The sequence below is a fragment of the Chaetura pelagica genome, unplaced genomic scaffold (genome assembly GCF_000747805.2).
Source record: "Chaetura pelagica isolate M959 unplaced genomic scaffold, ChaPel_1.0 scaffold17, whole genome shotgun sequence".
NCBI classification, from domain to species: Eukaryota; Metazoa; Chordata; class Aves; order Apodiformes; family Apodidae; genus Chaetura; species Chaetura pelagica.
Window position 1 is genome coordinate 10,476,882 of NW_009970726.1, and position 20,544 is coordinate 10,497,425.

The 20,544-nt window shown below is 36.7% G+C and overlaps 1 protein-coding gene across 1 annotated transcript in view; it reads left to right on the forward strand.

Annotated features, from left to right (window-relative positions):
• Positions 1 to 141: 141 nt before the first annotated feature.
• VIPR2 (vasoactive intestinal peptide receptor 2) overlaps positions 142 to 20,544 on the forward strand; it is a 46,294-nt gene continuing 25,891 nt past the window's right edge. Inside the window, exons 1-4 of the mRNA XM_010007044.1 lie at positions 142 to 280; positions 2,551 to 2,682; positions 15,537 to 15,644; positions 19,298 to 19,395. Coding sequence (XP_010005346.1) covers positions 142 to 280; positions 2,551 to 2,682; positions 15,537 to 15,644; positions 19,298 to 19,395 — 477 coding nt within the window. The remainder of the gene's footprint in view (positions 281 to 2,550; positions 2,683 to 15,536; positions 15,645 to 19,297; positions 19,396 to 20,544) is intronic.

Consider the following 20,544-nt stretch of genomic DNA (forward strand, 5'->3'; position numbering starts at 1 on the left):
GGGACCCAGCCGGGCCCTTCGTCCCCGGGACACTCGGTCCCTGCTGTATTCCCGGGCAGCCGGTGGCCTCCACTAGTTTGTGAAGAGTTTCCACCTGGCACTGCCCTGGTTACGGTCCGCAGGGCTGTGAGCAATCGCATGATGGGGAGAAAAGGCTGCATGATTGACACACGCAGCTGGATAACAGTGCACAGGGCGTTCAGAGTGTTGAAGTCTTTGAATTTCGGGCACGCATTTAACATCTTCATATTTTTAAGTGTTTCTTCAGTTGTTTGTCAAAGTCTGTGAAGTTACTGGAAACACAATTTATGAAAAATAATCTGCCCTCTGTATCCTTCCATTTACTTGGTACTGTATTTAAAATAACAGATGATTTCCAGCAACAGTCAGGAAACCATGCTGAAGGTAAATGTAAGCTGCTTGTCAGAAGAAGTGTTTTTTCCAGTCAAACTGGTGTTCTGGCTGCCTTAAAAATTGTTAAGCCACTAAAAATGCAGAGATGCCTCAGCTGTGTTTGCAGCTCCTTGTGTACCCACACAGTGAGCAACACAACAGAGTCCTGCCTTCAGTGGGTACAAAACATAACTTACTCAAGTAGAGGGAAAGATGGATGAGCACCAGCCCTGAGAGGTGGTGAGTGCCCTCAAAATCCATTTTGGGGTTCTTGAACAGTTTTGGGATGCAATCAGTGCCACATAGTCTTGAACTCTAAATCTCTTTATCTTGATGAAGTACATCTGAATGAAACTGGTCTGTGTATTAGAACAAAGTATATTACAGTTTGGGTTTGAAAAGTAATGTGTTACTTTTAGGTACTAATAAATTTATGTTCTCAAAGTAACCTTCACTATTAGATCCCTGATACTGAAAGACTTGCAGTTCTTTACTAAGTAGGAGAGAGAGAAGTCGCTTATTTGTAAGGTTTCTTAACTGCAGTAGCTGCTTTGTTTTACCCCTCATCTGGGGTAAAATTTACTGGAACCTACATTTCCAAGATCCAGTAACAATAATACTTTCTGATGAGATACCAAATGTTTTCAATTGGAAAAAAAATAATACTCAAAATCTGTTATGTGAAAGGAAAATGCTATTAAAAACATGTATACATGGGATTGATTTAATATCAGAGCTATCTGGAAAGTAGGTAATACATAAGAAAACACAAATATTTACAGTGTAATGTTGAACTTTCAATTATAAGTGCTAGAATTTATGTTAAGGATCTGTACAAATTCAATTCAAACAGAAAAAAAAATCTTCCCTGAAAACGTATAGTTTCAACAGTTGATATAGATGGGGAAAAGGAAGTAAGGTTCTGATGTTGAAAGCAGTGAAATGAGGCATTTGGAGAAGAGACAGATTTTTGTGAGTTAGATTCTAACAGTTCCTGCTGTTTGCTTGTGGCTGTTAACACTGTCTTTTAAAAAGCTGAGCAAGTGGCTTGCCCACAAGACTACAGAATAGCCAGATTCTCAGTCCTAACTCTGGGTCCTACGTTCTGGGTCCACAATCACAGCTTAATTAATTAAGAATTGCCATTAAAAAATAAGAAAATAGTGTCTCATGAATCAGATAGTATTGCCAGATTCTGCTATTGAATGTCTTCTAGAAGAAATACGAGAAAGGGGAGAGAGAAGTTTGGAGAGAGACCACCCTTCTCTTGGTGCTACAAATGTGAGGATTCCTGAAGCACAGCAGAGTCATGTTTTATTTCATTATGGTGCTGTTTCATTTGAGCTCATCTCATGATCCTTTCAGTTTCAGTGGTGTTTCCTAATTTCCCATTGTCACCTATCACAGTCATTTCTCCCATGCAGTCTCTTACGGGCTCTGCCTGTTTGTTTCTCTGGTAGGCTCTCTGTGCCTCTGTGAATCCACCTGGCTTCAGTACAACCATCCAGTGTCTTCTTTCTTTCCCCAATACTGCTACATCCCCATCTCTTCCCGTGAACATAAATAACCCTTTCTGAAAAGCAAGAAACTGGGGCAGGGCTGTAAACAAGTAAAAGCAATAGTACTTTCATTTTTAAAGGAGTGGATGGATTCTTCTTCCTGTGTAGCACCTGTCTGAATCAACTAATCGTTCTCTGAGGCCTTCAGGAAGTAAAATATGCATGGTGGAAAATGGAAGAAATAAAAACTGATGATGTCAAAGAGTATGCAGTTTGATTGGTTTTCATGCTCTGTGATTTGTATTAAACTTTCAGCTTCTTGACTTAACCCCAAATGTGCTTACTTTCCTGCTTCAGTTTAACTCACCATTTTTCTGGAGAGAAAAGGTTTACGAAAAAATATTGGTGAACTATTTGAAAATTAAATATTTTCTTGTAAATGACATTTGGTCATGAAATGCTACAGAAAGGAGCAGTGAATAGATAATTTAACATACATATATTTCTTTTAAGTCAGTGTGTGAGAAGCTAAAATGGGCAGTGACTGTGTTTAGAATGTGCATAGTACATACTTGGGCAAAATCAGTGCCAGTCAAAGTTGTAGGTTTCATTATTGGTGGCTCCATCCTTCATAAAGCATTTTAATTCACGTTTCAAGACTCTGACCTGTTTGTTAATTTGACACAGGTGAACGGTGTCCATCCAGAATGCAGATTTCAGCTGGAGATTCATAAGGAGGAAACACGGTGCATGGAACTTCTAAAGAATGCAAAGCCAGTGGACTACAAAGGTAAGAAAAGATAAGCTGTAACCTAGAGACAGCTGAAGTATTCAAGATTTTTCCCCCTTGCCTTCTTTGCTTTTGTGCAAAATTTTTAGTTGCCTTATTTGTCTCTACTGTGCTTATAGTTGTAGTTGCCTTATTTGTCTCTACTGTGCTTATAATTTTATTCATGTTGGAATTTATGCAGATTTTGTGTTAAAGGTACAGCTGCAACAGGTGTGTTGTGAGAGGTGTGCCAGGCAGAAGGCACACAATAGATGGGACACTAGATGGGAGCAAATGCATTCTCAAGTTTTAAGCTATTGCTGATAGTATTTTCTGACTAGCAGAGAAGCTGCAGGCTGGTGGTGACAGTATCAGCAGAAAGAATAAGTCTGAGGAAAAGCTGAAAGCCTGGGATCCAAGCATGTCCCTCTAGCTATGGTTGAAAGTAAAGCACCAGTGGCAGGAATGGTCTCTGGGTTTCCCAAGCGAAAGATGTTTTAGACAGATCAGAATCACACCTGGAGTACTATGGAGTCATGCAAAGAAAAAAACTGGACAGTAGTTTTACATTCAAAAAACAAATTTTCACTATTTTTTAATTGTTTTTATTTTCTCTCTACATAGAAAGATGAATACATAGACACAGATGTGGCTAATTGTAACTTAAAAGAAGAAAGAAGGGATGTAGTTTATTATTGTTTAATTTTAGATTTTACTAGATTTGCTTGCTGAATTTGATGTGAGTAGAACAGAAGATTATGAATAAAATGATATTTCTCTTGTAAGTTGGAGCTTCTGATACAGCCATTTGTTCACAAGCAAAATATGAAGGTGACAGACCAATCCAGACAGCCAAATCAAAAGCAAATCTGCAACACCAAAGTAACTAGGGTAGAACTTTGTTAAAAGTTTTTGGCTTTTTAGGAAAGTCAGAAGTGTGTATTTTTAAAATTATGTTTCAATGGCAAACGTTAATATTTTGAGATTTCTTATCTTTTGTAAACCCTGTGCCATAGCTGTGAGCAGAAAGCAGTCCCTGTGCACCTACTGGTGAAAAGGTAACGGTGCCTCTGGGAGTGCTTGGTTTGCATGCATTACTGCCCAGCACTCCTCTGGTGACATTAGAAATATTTGGTTTCCAGTGAGACATTGAAAAAGGGGAAAGAAATTTTAGATCTAAAGGCAGCTAAATATTTTTCAGTTCAAACACGATTTTGATTTTTAAAAAATAATGTCACATTTAAAACTAGTCATTAAATCTTTGTTGTTAAATGATCTTTAAGTGTCTCTAAGTATTTAATTTCAAATTTTGAATGAAATTCATATTTTGGATTTAACTTCAATTTTTGATATTTTAGTCCAGGTATGTATAATCTCAAAATAACTGTGCTTCTTGGAATTATCCAGCTCTTGCAGTGCAGGCATTTTCCTTTGGCTGATCTAGGTGATAATAGTATATTTGTTTTTTTTTCAATTCAGTCCTTCTTGAATGCACTGTGAAGATGATTATGATACCTCAGGTCCTGCCATCTGCAGTGCCCTTTGAGCATAAACATGAGTCTTAACCCAGTGATGCTTTTCCCACCTCTCTTCTTGATTTAAATGTGTGAATTCCTCAGTGCATTCTCTAATACCGATATACATACAATAAAATAATTGGAAGTATCACCCACAGTCTGTACTTTACTGTAATTTTCCTTTTGATTAATCCAGATCAGTAATTAGAAAAATTGTAAGAGCGAACAGTTTACATGGATATCTCTTCCAAGCAGAATCTTACTGGAATTAATTGATCTACATTTAGGTTTTTTTATTTATATGAGTGGTGAAGAGAGTTGACTGTTACATAAACAATATTAGTGTGAAGCCAGATGGAGAAATAATTACTGGTACAGCTTAATTAATTAAATCTTGTATTAATAATTTCAGTGTTAGCTGTTACACAGTTATGAAAGGCTTTCTTCAAGATCCACTTTTGTGGTCCACATGCTGGGCTGCTCCAGGGGTATCCTTGTGATACACACCAGTTTTATTTTTAGATCCCTGGGGGAAGAAAGTTTTCTATCAGTATTTTCTTCACAGCCTCTTTTTAGCTGGGCAAGGGGTGTCTCCTGAAGGCAAACTGCTGTGTAAGAGCTTCATGTCTTGGAAAGAGACAGTATGTCTGCTGGTGTTGATTCAGCCCTGCAGGCAGTGATAAAACAGCAGTGGAAGGATTTATACATTTCATTGAATGCCTGGCTGAAACTAAGGGAATATTCCATTCTGTACAACACTGGAATAAAACCCTTGTGGTAATGAACCCTTAAAAACTGTATGTTTAATATTATAGGAGAATTTATTCTATGCTTCATGTTATAGATATGTTTACCAAGAACCTGTTCAGATGATCCTATGTTAAATATATGTATTGCATTTAAAAAAAATATCCATTCTCTATCTGTCCTTATTTTCCGAATAAACTCTTCATATTCCTCCAGAGATATAAGGAGTATTTTGAACAGAAACTTGCAGATTGTCACAGTGATGCTCTGATTGCTGATAAAGAATTACTAATGAAAATTGGCAAGCTGGAACTAGTCCAAGTCCTAGCTCCACACCTTAAACTTGTAGTACACTTGAAACCTAAGTTGTTAAAATAAATTCACAGAACCTGTTTCACTATTTACTGAATGGGAAAGATGGTTATACAGCCCTTGTCATGCTTTTCTGACTTTAGTATATGCTACCTGCCCTAAAAAAGCTTTAATGAAAACTAGTGGAAGGTCCTATCTAGAATTTGGAAATAAAGGTTCAATGAGGCTTTCCACAGGAGGCTTGGGTCTCTGTCATCAGAATCACTGGGATTTTTTTTATTAACATCTTGGACACCTGAGAAGCCTTCACACCTCTGTGTAGCATGCTCCAGAATTCAGCTGGCATACACAGCTACCCAATTTTGAAGGATCCAAAATTTATAGGACAGAAAGTTTCTCCTTTGGCTAGATGGCAATGATACATGGAAAACCTTATCTAGTACTTCTCAGCTCCCAGTTAGGGAGACACTAAGGAAAGATTTAAAGGCATTTATGGTTGTTTGGGGTTTTTGTGTTGTTTGTTTTTTGATCAATAATGTTATAGTCATCTTACCTGAGCTGCCTCATAATGTGAGCCTAGGAATTTAACTGAGTAATACCTAAAGTCATTGACTATGAAGTCCATGAAGGACTTGTTTACTTCATGGCTTAATAAAGCACTACTGTGTTTTGCAAGGAAAAAAAGTATATATACTGTGTAAATATCCACTGAACAATGCTAAGGATATATTAAAATCATAGGACCCAGTTTCTCTAAATTCTGCTCATCTGCCAACATCAAACTGTTAGACATCCAGACCTTCTGCTTTGCACCCTTTGGGGGATTTTCAGACATTAGCACATCCTCTTCCATTAGTGGAGAGCATTACACTCCATTTAGGGAAGAAAGTCACTCTTCAAAGGTCTCTGGCAGTGCCTTCCTCTCTGTAAAGTTCTAGCAAACCTAGTTGTTTATTTTATGAAGACTGCATTAGCTTCCATTTGCATTTGTTTTCTTCTTCCCTTCTATAATTTGACACCTAAGGTATGGATGCTCCTTAGCTCCTTAGCTGGAAGCCTAGGAGAGGGTTATTATTTTTTGCACTCCTATTTTTGGAGAGCAGATTAATTTCATTCTAAATGGCTCATAAATCTGTAAGTTTGGAGGCCCATATGAGAAAACACTAATGTAGCTTTTACCCACTATTTGTGACTTGTCTTCTTAAAGAAACAGAAAGCTCCCAATGAAAGTGATTGAGAACACATTAAAAATGGCCAACTGCAACTTTCTGTCTTTATTCAGTATTTAGAATTTTACCTAAAAAGTAATTGATTCATTTCCGTTCACCTTTAAATGAAAATTGCAGTCCTATGGTAAAAAATGGTAAAAGTCAGTAGACTTTATAACAGGGTTCTACAACAGAAAGTCCTGAAAAGATTGCATTATGAAATAATGAAGTCTGGGAGTTGATTTTTTTTTTATTTTTTTTTTTTACATTTTGGAGTGAGTTCATGCTCAGTTAAATGAGTCTTTTCAGCTCTTGCTTTCCAAAATGTTTTTTTTGGGGGACCCATATGGTAGACATCTTTAATTTTAGCTATAGCATCTTAACTTTGAGAAGAGAATGTAGAGAGAGAAAGAGAAATTACTGTGGAAATAGTTTCATAAACATTTCAAGAGAGGCTTCATAATGCAGCAGTTATGGAAAATTAAAACAGGCAGGACGACCAAAATGATGCTATTACTTTTTCATACATTTAAAGCAAGAGGGACTAATGTAATCTAATTCCCTGAATTACACAGCCAGTAGAATTTCACTCAGTGATTCCAGCACTGTGCTTATGATCTTCTGGGTGAGAGAGAAAGCATCTTTCTGAAAGCTCCTAAGAACAGAGGGATAAATAGTGCACCCATGGCAAGTTGTCCAAAACTTAATTTATTGAACTAACCTCTGCTGTTAAGCTTGTTTCTCCAGTAAGACATTTTGCATTCCAAACCCACAGATACACACACATTTATCTCTGTATAGCACAAAAGAAGGACTGATAGTGAGCATAAGTAAGCCAACATAATGTTCATGCTCTCTTCCACATCAGTAAACTGAAAGAGAGCAGAGTTAGATTAAATACTAGCAAGAAATTCTTTCCTGTGAGGGTGATGAGACACTAACACAAGTTGTCCAGAGAAGATGTAGGTGCCACCTTCCTGGAAGCATTCAAGACCAGGTTGGATGGGGCTTGGAGCAACCTGGTCTGGTGGGAGGTGTCCCTTCCCATGGCAGGGGGTTTTGAACGAGACAGATGATCTCTAGAGTCCCTTCCACCCAAGCTGTTCTATGATTCTATAAAATATGAGACTTACATAAAACCAGACAAGGCTTTTCTTTTGCCATGTGAAAAGGAACCTTCTCAAGGTTCCCCTGTTTTTAATCCTCCCAATCTTGTCAAGGTCTTCAGTCAGTTTTTGTTTGGGTTTTTTTGTAGCTATTTTCCCTGTAAAATGAGTCAGCAGACTGCAAAGTTGCTTACAGTTATCCAAGGCAACATTAAAGGTAAAATTAAATGAGATAGTGGGATCACGGAAATTCCTTTCATGCAGCACCAGTAGCTCTTGGCAGGGCAATTTTAGCTCTCTTGAACCTCAGCTATTCTAGCTGTAGTACAGACATGCAGCTACTTTTTGTATGAGGGGATCTGAAGGTTCTGCTTTGAATGTTGTTCTATTTTGCTTTCCATTAATTGAAGTGCGGTTGTTAATGATACTGCATAAAACTGATCATCCTTATGATGTTGACATTGTCTGGGCTTTGTAAAAGCTATGCTTAACTATTTGAGAGCAGAAGGGAGGCAGAACTGTCTCTTCTTTTGATGAATCTGGGTGATAGGTGAGAAAGAACCTTGAATTAAAGGGGTTGCCTATTGAAAAATACCCAAGGGGAAATAAATGGTGAAGAGCAAGAACATCCTAATCAGCCTCATTAAAAAATCTCACATAATAAACGTTACTAAGAGTGACAATAACAACCTTTTTTTGGACACAAAGAGAGGCAACAAGTAGCTACAGATACGTTCTACAATTTTGAAAGTCTGAAAGTTTTACCTCCCCCAAAATGTAAATAAAGATTCATCAGCAGACATTAATAAATGTCATTTGAAGACCTGAAGAGGGAAAGTACACAGCCATAAGTGAACTGAATTTTGCACTTGAATCCTGATAAAGACAGCCATGGCAGTCTACTCTTCATGACATCCAAAGTTCAAACACAAAAAGGAAGCAACCTTGAATACCAAAGGGGTAAAAACGGTCCAACTAATACAAAAAATAGCATGTGGGTTAGATGTAATAACAGAAATATATGGTCCCAAGACTTTACAGAGGCTTTAATATTTTGTGCAGGGATTTTTGTGAAAAAGAGACTGATATTTGATTATATTTTTTAGTAATATACAGCATGTCTAAAGTGGGACAACAAGAAGATGAAAGTACATATTACAGCTCTGACTATACATCTATTAATATCTTTCCAGGATAAGAGCAAATGGTGTTCTTATGTTACAACTAGAGTGCTGTCCAGTCATTAAAAAATAAATGCTGTTGTCTGCAAAGAACATTTCGAACAATTTGAGAAAATTTGGACGGAAATGTGTTTTCTTTTTCAGAGGTTTTTTTTTAAGTTTTTAGCTGGCAACTTCTGTATTTCCTTACAGTATCCTAAAAATATGTAAGTTACATTAAGAAGTAAAACAGGCTTATAGATCTTTTATTCTCTGATGGGAAGCTCTCCTTCAGAAAGGAAACCGGGCATTTCTTCTGAAATGTTTCATTTAGTGAAAAGCCAATAATCCCCCAGAAATCTCAATAACAATATCTTTGCCATTCCTGGTGGTAGTACTTGCATTTGAAAACCATTGAACTGTAAACATTTTAGGTAAGTATGAGATAAACTCTACTGGTTTGATTATTCTGTCCCACATTACATTCTAGTCTCTAATCCTGAAGATACAGATTGTATGGATGGAACACTCAGTGGATATGGAATTGCTTGGAAGGTCATACTCAGAGAGTTGTGGTCAATGGCTTGATGTCCAGATCGAATCCAGTGACAAGTGGTGTTCTTCAAGGGTCAGTACTGGGACTGATGCTGTTTAATATCTTTCTGCATCATTGACAGTGGCATTGAGTGCACCCTCAGCAAGTTTGCTGACAACAACAAGCTGTGTGGTGTGATTGACATACTAGAAGGAAAGGATGCCATCCAGAGGGACCTTGTCAGGCTTGAGAGGTGGGCCCATGCCAACCTCATGAAGCTCACTAAGGCCAAGTGCAAGGTCCTGCACCTGGGTCAAGACAATCACAATGACAATTACAGGTTTGGAAGACAATGGATTGAGAGCAGTCCTGAGGAAAAGGACTTGAGATGTTGGTTGATGAGAAGCTCAACATGAGCTGACAATGTGTGCTTGCAGCCCAGAAAGCCAACCATGTCCTGGGCTGTGTCAAAAGGAGTGTGGCCAGTATGTCAAAGGTGATTCTCCTCCCCTACTCTGCTCTCATGAGACCCCACCTGGAGTACTGTGTCCAGTTTTGGAGTGCCCAGCACAGAAAGGACATGAAGGTGTTGGACTTAGTCCAGAGGAGGACCACAAATATGATCAGAGGGCTGGAGCACCTCTCTTGTTGTTCAGCCTTGGGAAGAGAAGACTCCAGGAAGACCTCATAGCATTCTTCCATTACCTGAAGGACCTACAGAAAAGATGCAGAGGGTCTTTTTACAAGGGCGTGTGGTGATAGGACAAGGGGGAATGGTTTTAAACTGAAAGAGGGTAAATTTAGGTTAGAGTTTAGGAAGAAATTTTTCACAGTGAGAGTGGTGAGACACTGGAAAAGATCAGAGCCCTGACAGCAGTAGATGGAGAATAACTTCAGTGAAGTCGCTCAGACCAACAGTATTTTTGCCACTCTCTTCTTCCTGTTACTGCTCTGAGCAGTGCTGTTGTGTGTTCTCTGTTCTTCCAGTTTTCTGGAACCACTCACTGTTTCTCTAGTCCCTCATTTTCCTTTCTTTCCTATTGTGTGAAAATGCAGAAAGAATTTCAGTCTGTGTATGTTCATAAATTCTCATGCTGCCCAAATTACATGCTGGGGTGTTCAGCCCTATAGTCTAGAAAACGTTGCCCGTAAGAGGTGAGATTGCTTCTGCTTTGTCAAGTTAAGAACAGAGATCAAAACACTGCCCTGTTGGAAAAATAAACCCTGGACTACCTGACAACTTTCTGGCTCTTTTTCAAAGAACTTTCTCTGTTTCATGTATCATTCATGGCCTAGACAGTTAAAAAAAATTCTAAACCTCTCCTTGAATTGGCAACTTTTAAAATCCAAATGCAAAGTGCCACCTGGTGGTTAATATATGGATAAAATATATGTATGAACATAACTTCCCAATAAAAATGCAGTGTTACACGTTTTTATAGACAAGGAAGATCATGTAGGTAAGCAAACTTGTTGCTTAAAGACTGAATCTCAGCAGGATGAGGAATGTGGTGGCAATGCTTATATAAGATGAAAGAAAATAAATTTTGTTTACAGTGTTATGTTTCCTGTCATTATGAAGTATCTGCAAATACATCACAAGCATTAAAACCCAGACATTCAAATAAAGTGAGTGATCTCATTGAAACTAAGAATAGCATCTGTAGTATCATAATGAGTGAAAGGACAAAGCACTTAAGGCTTGGAAATTTATTGAAGCTGGAAGCAAACAGACTCAATCAATGAATGAAAACAAAAGGATACACATGTACATTAAAATACTTTTGGTTACTTAGAATACTTTAAGAATACGATAAAGAAAACTGTAGACATATGTAGATGGACATTGGAGTAATTTAAGTTTTATATAAAATGTGAGATATTTTCTATTATTGGGATAATTGTTACTAGAACTAATAATTACTTAATTTATTATTATCCTTTGGAAATAGTAGGAAACAGGCTTATATATTCAGGAGATGAGTAAAACTTCCAGAGAATGGGAGCATATATAATGTTTTTATGAAATGCAGCAGTGATGGATGACAGTGCAGAAATCTTGACACTGAATGACTTGATGGGCAGAGAGTAGTAGAGAGCGAATAGAAGGTAGATTATCAAGTCTGATCAAGCTAGATATTCTACATGCAGAAGGAGACATTAACACAGCATTTATCACAGTTTTGTTTTCCAACAGCATAGGTGTTTATAGCACTGCAGGCTGCTCTGTACTCACTGGGGAGAAACAGGCAATTGTTGGGAGCAACTCATCTGCCTATTTTAATGTGTTTCAGCATGAAGTGAATCATGCTCTGTCACCCTCTATCAGTATTGCATAAGTTGTTGAAAAACTACTATGGTGGGTAAAGAGCAATATCTACTTGGAGACCTGTGAAACCCACCAAGGTCTCCAGTTGTGCCACATCTTAAATTTCCAAGATCACTGGGAAATTGCTAGTTTTAGTGGTGCACAGTTAAGTTTGTGCTGTACAACAGAGATATGTTGTTGGGATGGAAGTGGCAAATTGATGAAAGTGTAGTAAGAATGGGCTTGCTGACTGTATCCCATCTCTGTGTAAGAGTGTGTTTTGCTAAGAGAAGAAAAAAATATATGACTGCAACATAGCAGAAACTCTGTAGTAAGAGGAGGAGGGGGAAATGAGGAACTGTGTGTGTTGAAAGCCCAGAAAAACATGTATTGTTTAACAGTTGTACTTCTGACAGCCCCTAGTAGTGCCCCAGTAACACCATCATTTCAGCATTCAGCCTTAGAACAGTGTTCAGAAGCACATCATAATTATTCAGTGACTATAAACGCCTCCAGGACATTGCAGCAGTTTTCTCAGATTTCCTCTACCATAATAAATAAGCCTGTAAATATACATACATTAATGCTCAATATTTTCTTGGAATTCTGATGAAAGCCACTGAAGTTTCACTCTTATATTTGCTGATGTCTGAATTTAAGAAATACATCTTTCCTGGTATTTCATCTAATTGATTTAAAGGAGTCTGAAAACATATCATTCTCCACTGTGCCATAGATGCCTGTAGAGTCCTAAACTGCTGAGGAAAAACTGAGATTAAAAAATATATTCCCCAGAAAACAATAGTGACTTGAAATGTTTTGAATGTCAAAAACTTGAATACTGGTTTCCTCCCTGCAAGCTACCTTGGAGATCTGATATGACTTGTGTTGATTAATTCTGGTGAGAATAGGACTTGGATCTCTGTTTTTCTGTATAATATGTTGTGTAAATGAGGCTTGGATAACAGTTTTGTGTTTTGTTTTGTTCATTTCGTGGAAATGGTACTAATGCAGCTTTGAAGTTTATGTTGTTCAGCTGCCTTTTTAGCAAAACCATAGCCCAATCCATAGAGCAATGTAGCAAAAATTTATAAAGGCTCTGAACTGTTTGCAGATTACTGCAGCAAATCCACCATTTTACAGAGGGTATGCTGAACAAAAGGGAAAATTTGTGAAAGTCATCAGCTTTTAAGGGTGTACATGAACAATTTCATGACTCATCTGAGCTCTCACTTGTTAGTGGAAATGGGGAGGAACTAAAAAGGTCTGAAGTCGCGCAAGATGCTAATTATTCTTGTGTACTCTGGGGCTTGTTTATGCTGGCTCAGACAGTAAACCCATCGAAGCCAAAACAGTTGCATTTTGTCACTATAGTTCTGAGTGCTGGCAGATGAAGAAAATAGCTTCTTTGTCTTTCTTGGATGTCACATTGTTGATGTTGTTCCTGGCTTAAAATCAGTTGGGAAGGAAGCATGACCTGAATTGGCTGAAGTAAATATTCTTTTTGCATAATCCCTGGTGTTACATCATAGGCATGTAGGACTTCATTTTCATCCAGTACTGCAACTCAGGAAGCACCTAAGCATATTTACGTTCCATTGACTTTAAAGGATACAAGATGACTTGCTCAGATGTAAACCTCTTAAATTATATACACATGGCCAAGTCAGCAACACCTCAGAGATACTACTAATGTTAAGAGAAAAACCACAAGTGCTGGAGGGAGTAGAATGTAGTCAGGTGAAGCAGAGCACAGATAAAACTCTTTATTTAATTCTTAAAGAAATGTGTAAACCAGCTGTAGGGGTAGTTACACTAGGAAGGACAAACTCTGCATGATCATCAGGAAAAAAAAGAATGATTGTGGAGTTCAAAGACTATTACATTCCAAGCCAGGTGCTAAAAACACTCATTCAGGAGGCAAGGACCAGAAACTTCTAAAGTGAAATAGGAACTTCTCAGAAAACTGTGGAATACAGTAATACCACTTTCACAGTCCTAGTCCTAAAATAATCTCCCTTACACTAAGGTAAAGCTAAAAGAGGGAATCCAATATATTGGTCCAGGATTCAAAGTTTCTAAAGGAAATAAAGCAATTTGTTCTCTTCAGGTAACTGGAGAACTTGACAAGCTGAGTTTAGTGACACAGTATTAAGCAAATAAGGGTGAGTTAAAGACAGGTGCCTACAATCTAGATTCTGCAACTGAATTAACAGCTTCAGGTTCTCTTGGGAAGATTAAGTTCTTCTGACCCATTTTAGATGTTTGCCTTAGAAATATATTAATTTCAACATGAATCAGCAGTGCACCTTTATGGAGATAAGCTTAAGCCATATACCACGGTACATTAGCAAAGTGGTAGATCAAGAGAAGCAACTGTCTGCCTCTTTTTGGCTTTTGTGAGACTGCATCTCAACAGAGTGCTGTGTCCCAAAAGGGCTCCTGTGTGCAGGAAAGCCATCACTTGGCTCAGCAGAGGGCATGGAGATGACACTAGAATATGCAGTGTATAATGATTGTCTGAAAGCTGTGTTTGCTCAGCTTGGAGAAGACTGGTGTGATTGCTGTCTTCATCTACTTAATGAGCTTATAGAGAAGATGAAGCCAGACTCTTCTCAGATGCAAACAGAAACAAAACACAACACAAAACAAAAAAAAACACACAACTAATCATAAAACACAAGAAGCAAGGGAAGCAACCTGCAACAAGAAAATCCTAATTAGATATATACCCCCAGGGGTGAATCCAACTGCCAGTTCTGTAACACACTCTTGGGTTCCTTAGTTTGTATGTGCTTTGAAAGTAACTTACACTTTGACAGTAAAAAGCTAGACACTTCAACACTAGCCGTCCAAGTTTAATTGCATTAACATGGTTTAACACAAATATAGAACTTTTAAATGCTCCTTTTCTAGCTTAATTTCAATTGGGTGGCTTGGTTTGGGTCATCATCTCACTAGCACAAAGTAAATGAATAATGAATTGCTGATACTCTCAGTGTTCTGAGGAATAGTATGATATGTGTATGTGAGTAGTTCCTAATGCAAGTTTAGTCTTCTCTACTGAAGGAAACAAACTATCCCTTATACTTTCTAATAATCTTAAGGATATAATAGTGGTAGGATAAAGTTTTGTTTCCCTCTTCAGCATTGATCACAAATTTAAATTGTTGATTGTCCGTTGCCTTATTTGAAGACATAAATGCCCAGGATTTTGCACATGATCTTTTTATTGAGAGAACTTGAACTAAGATAATGAGTAAGATTTCCTTACTTCTTTGTACTCATAATTCTTCATAAGGCTTATACTCAGAAACCTTCATAACTTGTCATGTAGCTTAGAAGACATGCATCATATGTAGTCACCTTTACAAAAGTAGAGTATTCTTGATCCAAATGCCCACAGCACTTTGTATGATACTGCTTCTGAGCCTCATTTGTAGAGACAGCAGCATGAACAAAAATATAACAAGTAGTTACTATCTACTAGTAAGAAGTTGCCTATAGCATCTTATGACCCACCTTTCCTGAAATAAATATACAGAAGCATTTTTTGTTCAAATCTCTGTTATTTAGTTTAAGAGAGATTATTTTGTTAGTTCATGCCCATTGTTCCACAAATTCTTCAGTCATTATGCTCTCCCATTGTATTTGTGATGCAGAGTCCAGTGAACGACTTCTACATTTTTTTAACATGTTCTTATATTTTCTTAGCATGATCCTTTTAAAATGATATAGTTTTAATGAGACATTTTGCAAACAATGTATTAACTGACCTAAAAATATGCTGGTTAATCAACAGGCTTTTACGATTCCCTTAACATTTTTATACAAAATACCATCTTTGCAACTTTCTTGAAAGAGTCTCATGTTTCTTAAACTACTCATCCAAAGTTTGCATCAAGTCTTTATAAGGTAAATACAGCAGGGTGATTCAGACTAGACTGAGATTTCATGTCTGTTACTGCTGGTTTTGTTTCAGGATGTGCTGGAGTTTGGGATAACATCACCTGTTGGCGTCCTGCAAAGATAGGAGAGACTGTCACTGTCCCTTGTCCAAAAGTATTTAGCCTTTTTTCTGGCAAACCAGGTATTTCATTTTAAGGTGTATTTTTTCTGGTTTCTCTTTGGTATTTTATAGCATAATATACTAAAAACGGGGTGGTTTTTTTTAAGTTTAAGGGTTTTATTTTATTTTTAAAGAGTTAAAATAATAGAGTCCATGACAAGATCAAAGAATTGTCTTTATGGTTCATATCGTGTTATTTGAGTTAGATACGTAATGTATATTCTGATACAGTGACACTCATCAAGGCTTAAGGCACTACTTGCTCTTTTTGACCTATTTATGTTAATTAGTAAGACAGCTGGGCCTAACTGACATCTTTAACAGTTGCCAGCAGGTCACATGCAAGTGGCTTCTTTGGTGCTTAGGAGGAAACCTGTGCCTCCCCTTCATGATATTAATGTGCCAACATAAACACACCTAAAAGTTATCAGTGTTGCAATTTATGGTAGTTATTAGGAAACCTTTTATTCTGCTTTTTAATTTAGCTTGAAAAGAGCTCATCAGTGTCTCAGGCTGCTAAACATTTAATTGCTTCAAATCTACCATCTTCGGCTCCATCTTGTCAATGTATCATACTGTGGTTTAATTTTACACTTTGGCTTATTAATGGGAGTTTAGATAATGCACATATAAAATTTCACATATCTGTCTCCAAATGCAGCAGGAAAAACCCTATCCCCATTACTCAGATGAGAAACTTTTGTCACAAAGAGCTGGTGAAAGATGCAAAACTTAGCTCAGTGATTTAATTCTGCTTTTGAGGTCTCTCTGGAAAGTGTTTTGAGTTTTAAAGTAGAGCTAACTTGGGATATGACTAAGATACCTTTATTCTCCAGATTGTTGATTAATTCTTGTTCCAGTAAAAAAAAGATAACTACAACAATCCACAGATGAGCAAAGGTTTTCATTCCTGGAGCTGGTGAATCTTGTTTAGTTTATCATGGGTAGTCTAAACAGTTTATGAAGGGGAAAGTATGTGTAATCTTCACTAAATCTTGTGAAATCTATAAAACTATTAAAATTACTGAAACAAAGATATTAAGGTGTTGTCATGAGACAAGGCAAACTAATAAATATCAAAAATTCAATATCTTAATTAAATCACACTCCTATCTGTGTGCCAAAAGCTAGAGCATGCACACTGTCTCTGGAGTCTGGATGTCTGATATTTACAACTGTTAGTTTCTCATATTACAATAACATTTTAATTTTCCTGTAAAACAACTGCAACAAATATTTAAGTCTGAAAACTTCAAAATGCATTACAAGTCTATCTCACTTGGGCCTGGTGTCCTCAAGACTGAAAGATCACTTCCTTTTTATAGCTTGCTCTGATTTTCCCATATACAGCTTTTTTCATAGCTACCTGTTTACTTCTTGCATGTGGAACTAACAGGGTGGTTTTTTTAGATGTGACAGTTCAATGAAGAAAATTTTAAAAATCTTTTCTTTCTATAATTTCAGAGAAGGAAACAGCAAATACCTTGCATGGTTAATTCAATTAAGATCTAAGTATCTTAGCCCCTTTATTATTTGATTATGCTCAGGAATATATAATTTATACACACATATTTCAAATTCACTTGCTTCTTATGGCAGGAAATTATAAAAATACCTTCAAACAAGAAATGTAACAATTTTTATTTCATATTTGTGAGAAGTATGTATTATTTTTTTCAGGGCTTAAGATCAATTAAAATCCTACTACAAGATGATCTATACTACCTCATTTTTTATGGAGTATTCCAAACAATGTGTAGTCTTCTAAATAACATCAATTCTTTAAATTATTTCTTAAGTTCAATTGTGATTAAAAAAAAAAGTTGTCTTCTCATCTTTACAGCTTTTGGAGAACTGGCTCTTAATTAATTCTGTGATGATCCATGATATAGTTTAAGCATACCACATAATTAATTCATTATTGAATATTAGTAACTTTATATTAAATTACTGTACAAGCAATCATATTATCCTATACTGTTTTTTTCTGTATTGTATATAAAGATGTAATATGTGAATATGAGAAAGTTATTCTGTGAATTTTTATTCAAATGTATGTGCCAAGTTATGGGTTTTAAATGAGATTTCCATCTGAAATATTTAGTTGCATGGAATGATGGTGTAGAAATAAACAATGTCTTCCACAGACCATTGCCTAACTGACTAGGTTAGAAGGTCTTACAGTACTTATAGTAGAAAATACCTCAGCATCTTGAGTACGTGGAGTCTTTTTCTTGCAAAACTAGCTTTGACGTAATTTGTGGTTCTATTAACACATTCCTCTGCTCTGCCTAGTCAAAGAATCTTGATGTACTTTTAAAGTGAAGACTCTTAAGAGTGTATAAATAGATTACATTTTCTTTAAAAAATGCCATGTCTATGCCAAATGGCAGAAGTGGTCCTGTTGTTTGTGGAGACACTGTGGTGTGAGGTCAAGGCCTTGTTACAAGCTCGAAGGATATGGTTGTTGGTTGGTCAAAAATTTGTATTATATTTACAGCTTTCCACTGAAGATTTTATACAAAGAAGAAATTCCAGTAACCAATGAGCAAGATAAAAATCACAAAAACTTTAGTTTGGGGTGTATATAAACACATTTGGTTATTCTTGGCCAAAGCTGATCTGTGACACATAAAGTTGTTCTTGTGTGGTAAAAAACAGGCATCTTTAAGGGAGCTGAAGACCACTGCTAAACTCCAAATGAAACCAGTAATTTATTATATATTTGAAGTATCATGGATACAAAAATTGCTTTAAGAAAGGTGAGGGAAGTTGATTTAATATTGTAAGAGTAAGTTATAATAATTTTAATGACTACTCTTTATTCTGACATCAGATTCCTCAGTTTTCTCCAGTTGAAGTTGTTCCATATTGTATGAACATTAGTTCATATTAATTAGATTGAAGAGCAGAATCATGGGTCACCCCCATCTTATCTGCATGAATTCATCTGGGAAAAGAGTAAATTCCTCCTCTCAAGTCCAATCAAAAGTCCTGTCTGAAATTAATAGATGTTAAAAATTTCTTTCCTACCATACTAGCACATCTCCTGTACATTCCTTGGACCACATTGTTTCAGTGATTGGTTCAAAGAGGGACAATCAGCATTCGCATTTATTTCCTCATTCTTTAACCTATCACATAACTTGGCCTTTAAACTCCACCAACTCCAACAACATTAGCTACAGCAGTAATTTGCCACCATAATGTCTAAGAGCTTTTATAACTGTTTACTAAATCCTTTGGTGTTACCTTCCCTGAAAAGCTTAAATAGGAGGTTAGAACAATTCTCACTGTAATTGCTTTTCTATCAAATTACTTTACCTACAAATTAGGCCCCTTACAGAGTGAGCTGAAAGACTCCCTCCAGAATAGTTTAGATAAAACAGCAAGGTGTGCCAGAAATAGCTGCTAGAGCAAAGCAGAAGCTTGCCCTCACAGCTTGGAATTACTTGAATTTATTCTTTAGTGCAAAAGGGCAACTCAGAACAACAGTAAAAGCCAAAGTAAGATGAATGAAAAGCTCATGAAAGACAATGGCTGGCTTGCTTTGACAGGAGTGCTAGGAAATACAGCAAGTTAACAGAGAATGGCAAAGTTAGGTTGTCTAAAGATTTATTGAGGAGAAGACTTTTGAAACTTTCTGATTTAAACTCTCAAATTTTGCTTTACAGGAAATATTAGTAAAAATTGTACGAGTAATGGATGGTCAGATATTTTCCCTGACATCTTAAGTACTTGTGGATATAATGACTATGAGGATGATTATAAGGTAGGAATAATACTTTTCTCTTCATCTTAATGCCAGAGTTCAATACAGCTGCCTGACATGTTCTTCATCTAAACAATTCACATTTTAGCTATCAGAATTAATGAAAATAATGAAGTTATTTTTTGGTAGCATTGATTGCCAAATGCTTGGACTACAAATGTCATATAAGATAAAATTAGAAATACAGAATTCAGCCACTGTTTGAAACTCAAAGCTCTAAAATATTGGAAATGCAGGAATGCATCTGTGTTTCTAATACTGCAGTGTTGCTGGGCTTATACACAGTGTGTTTTTCATTGAGTTGATTCTGTTACAAGAAATCTTAATACTGTAATAATCTGTTAATAATATCTGCATAGCTTGATTGCTGGTATGTGTTTAAGTTATAATTAAAATAGCATGAATTTAGGTTATTGGAATTATTCCTCTATTTGACCAGTTCCCTGAAGCATTCACTCTTAGGCGGCTGCCAGAGATACATCCCGGGTGTGCTGCCCACTACCCAGTACAGACACACTGCCCAAGACAAGTGGAGTAGGGGCAGTGAGGTCAGGACTGACACCAGCAAGCATTGGCTTGGGTGTCTGTAGTTTCCTTCAGAAAGCAGGTGCTTTAGTACTGTCTGTGAAATGGATCATTGCATCGGGCTAATGGATCATTTGTATTGAGTCTAAATTGAATCCTTCCCTCTCAACAAAATCTAATGCAGGGCAGTCATCTACCTGTGCTTTTTCTCTGTGCCTGAGTCACACTGTATTTATTTACATTACAGTCTGCATTTTTCATTACTGAATTATGTTGCTGTTACTAGGAGATACTTAAGGCAATACTGGTCTCATCTTTTTTGGGTGATATTTAGACTTCTGATGAATGAGATAAACATGTCAGAAAAAGGCATATCATTATCTAATTAATTACTTGCATAAAGATGATTAAATACCATGAGGAATTTCAATTTTTTGCATGTATATTTAGTAAATTCCATTTTGCTCTGCACCATTAAAAAAAATGTAGAAGTAGCTGATGAGAAAAATGAAACTGTCCACACCATGCAATTAATCTCTATCTCAGTTTATATTTATTCTATTATAATAAGCCTGACAAGGTTTTAGAAAGGGCTACTGTGTTGTTGTAGTTCATTTTGCAAAG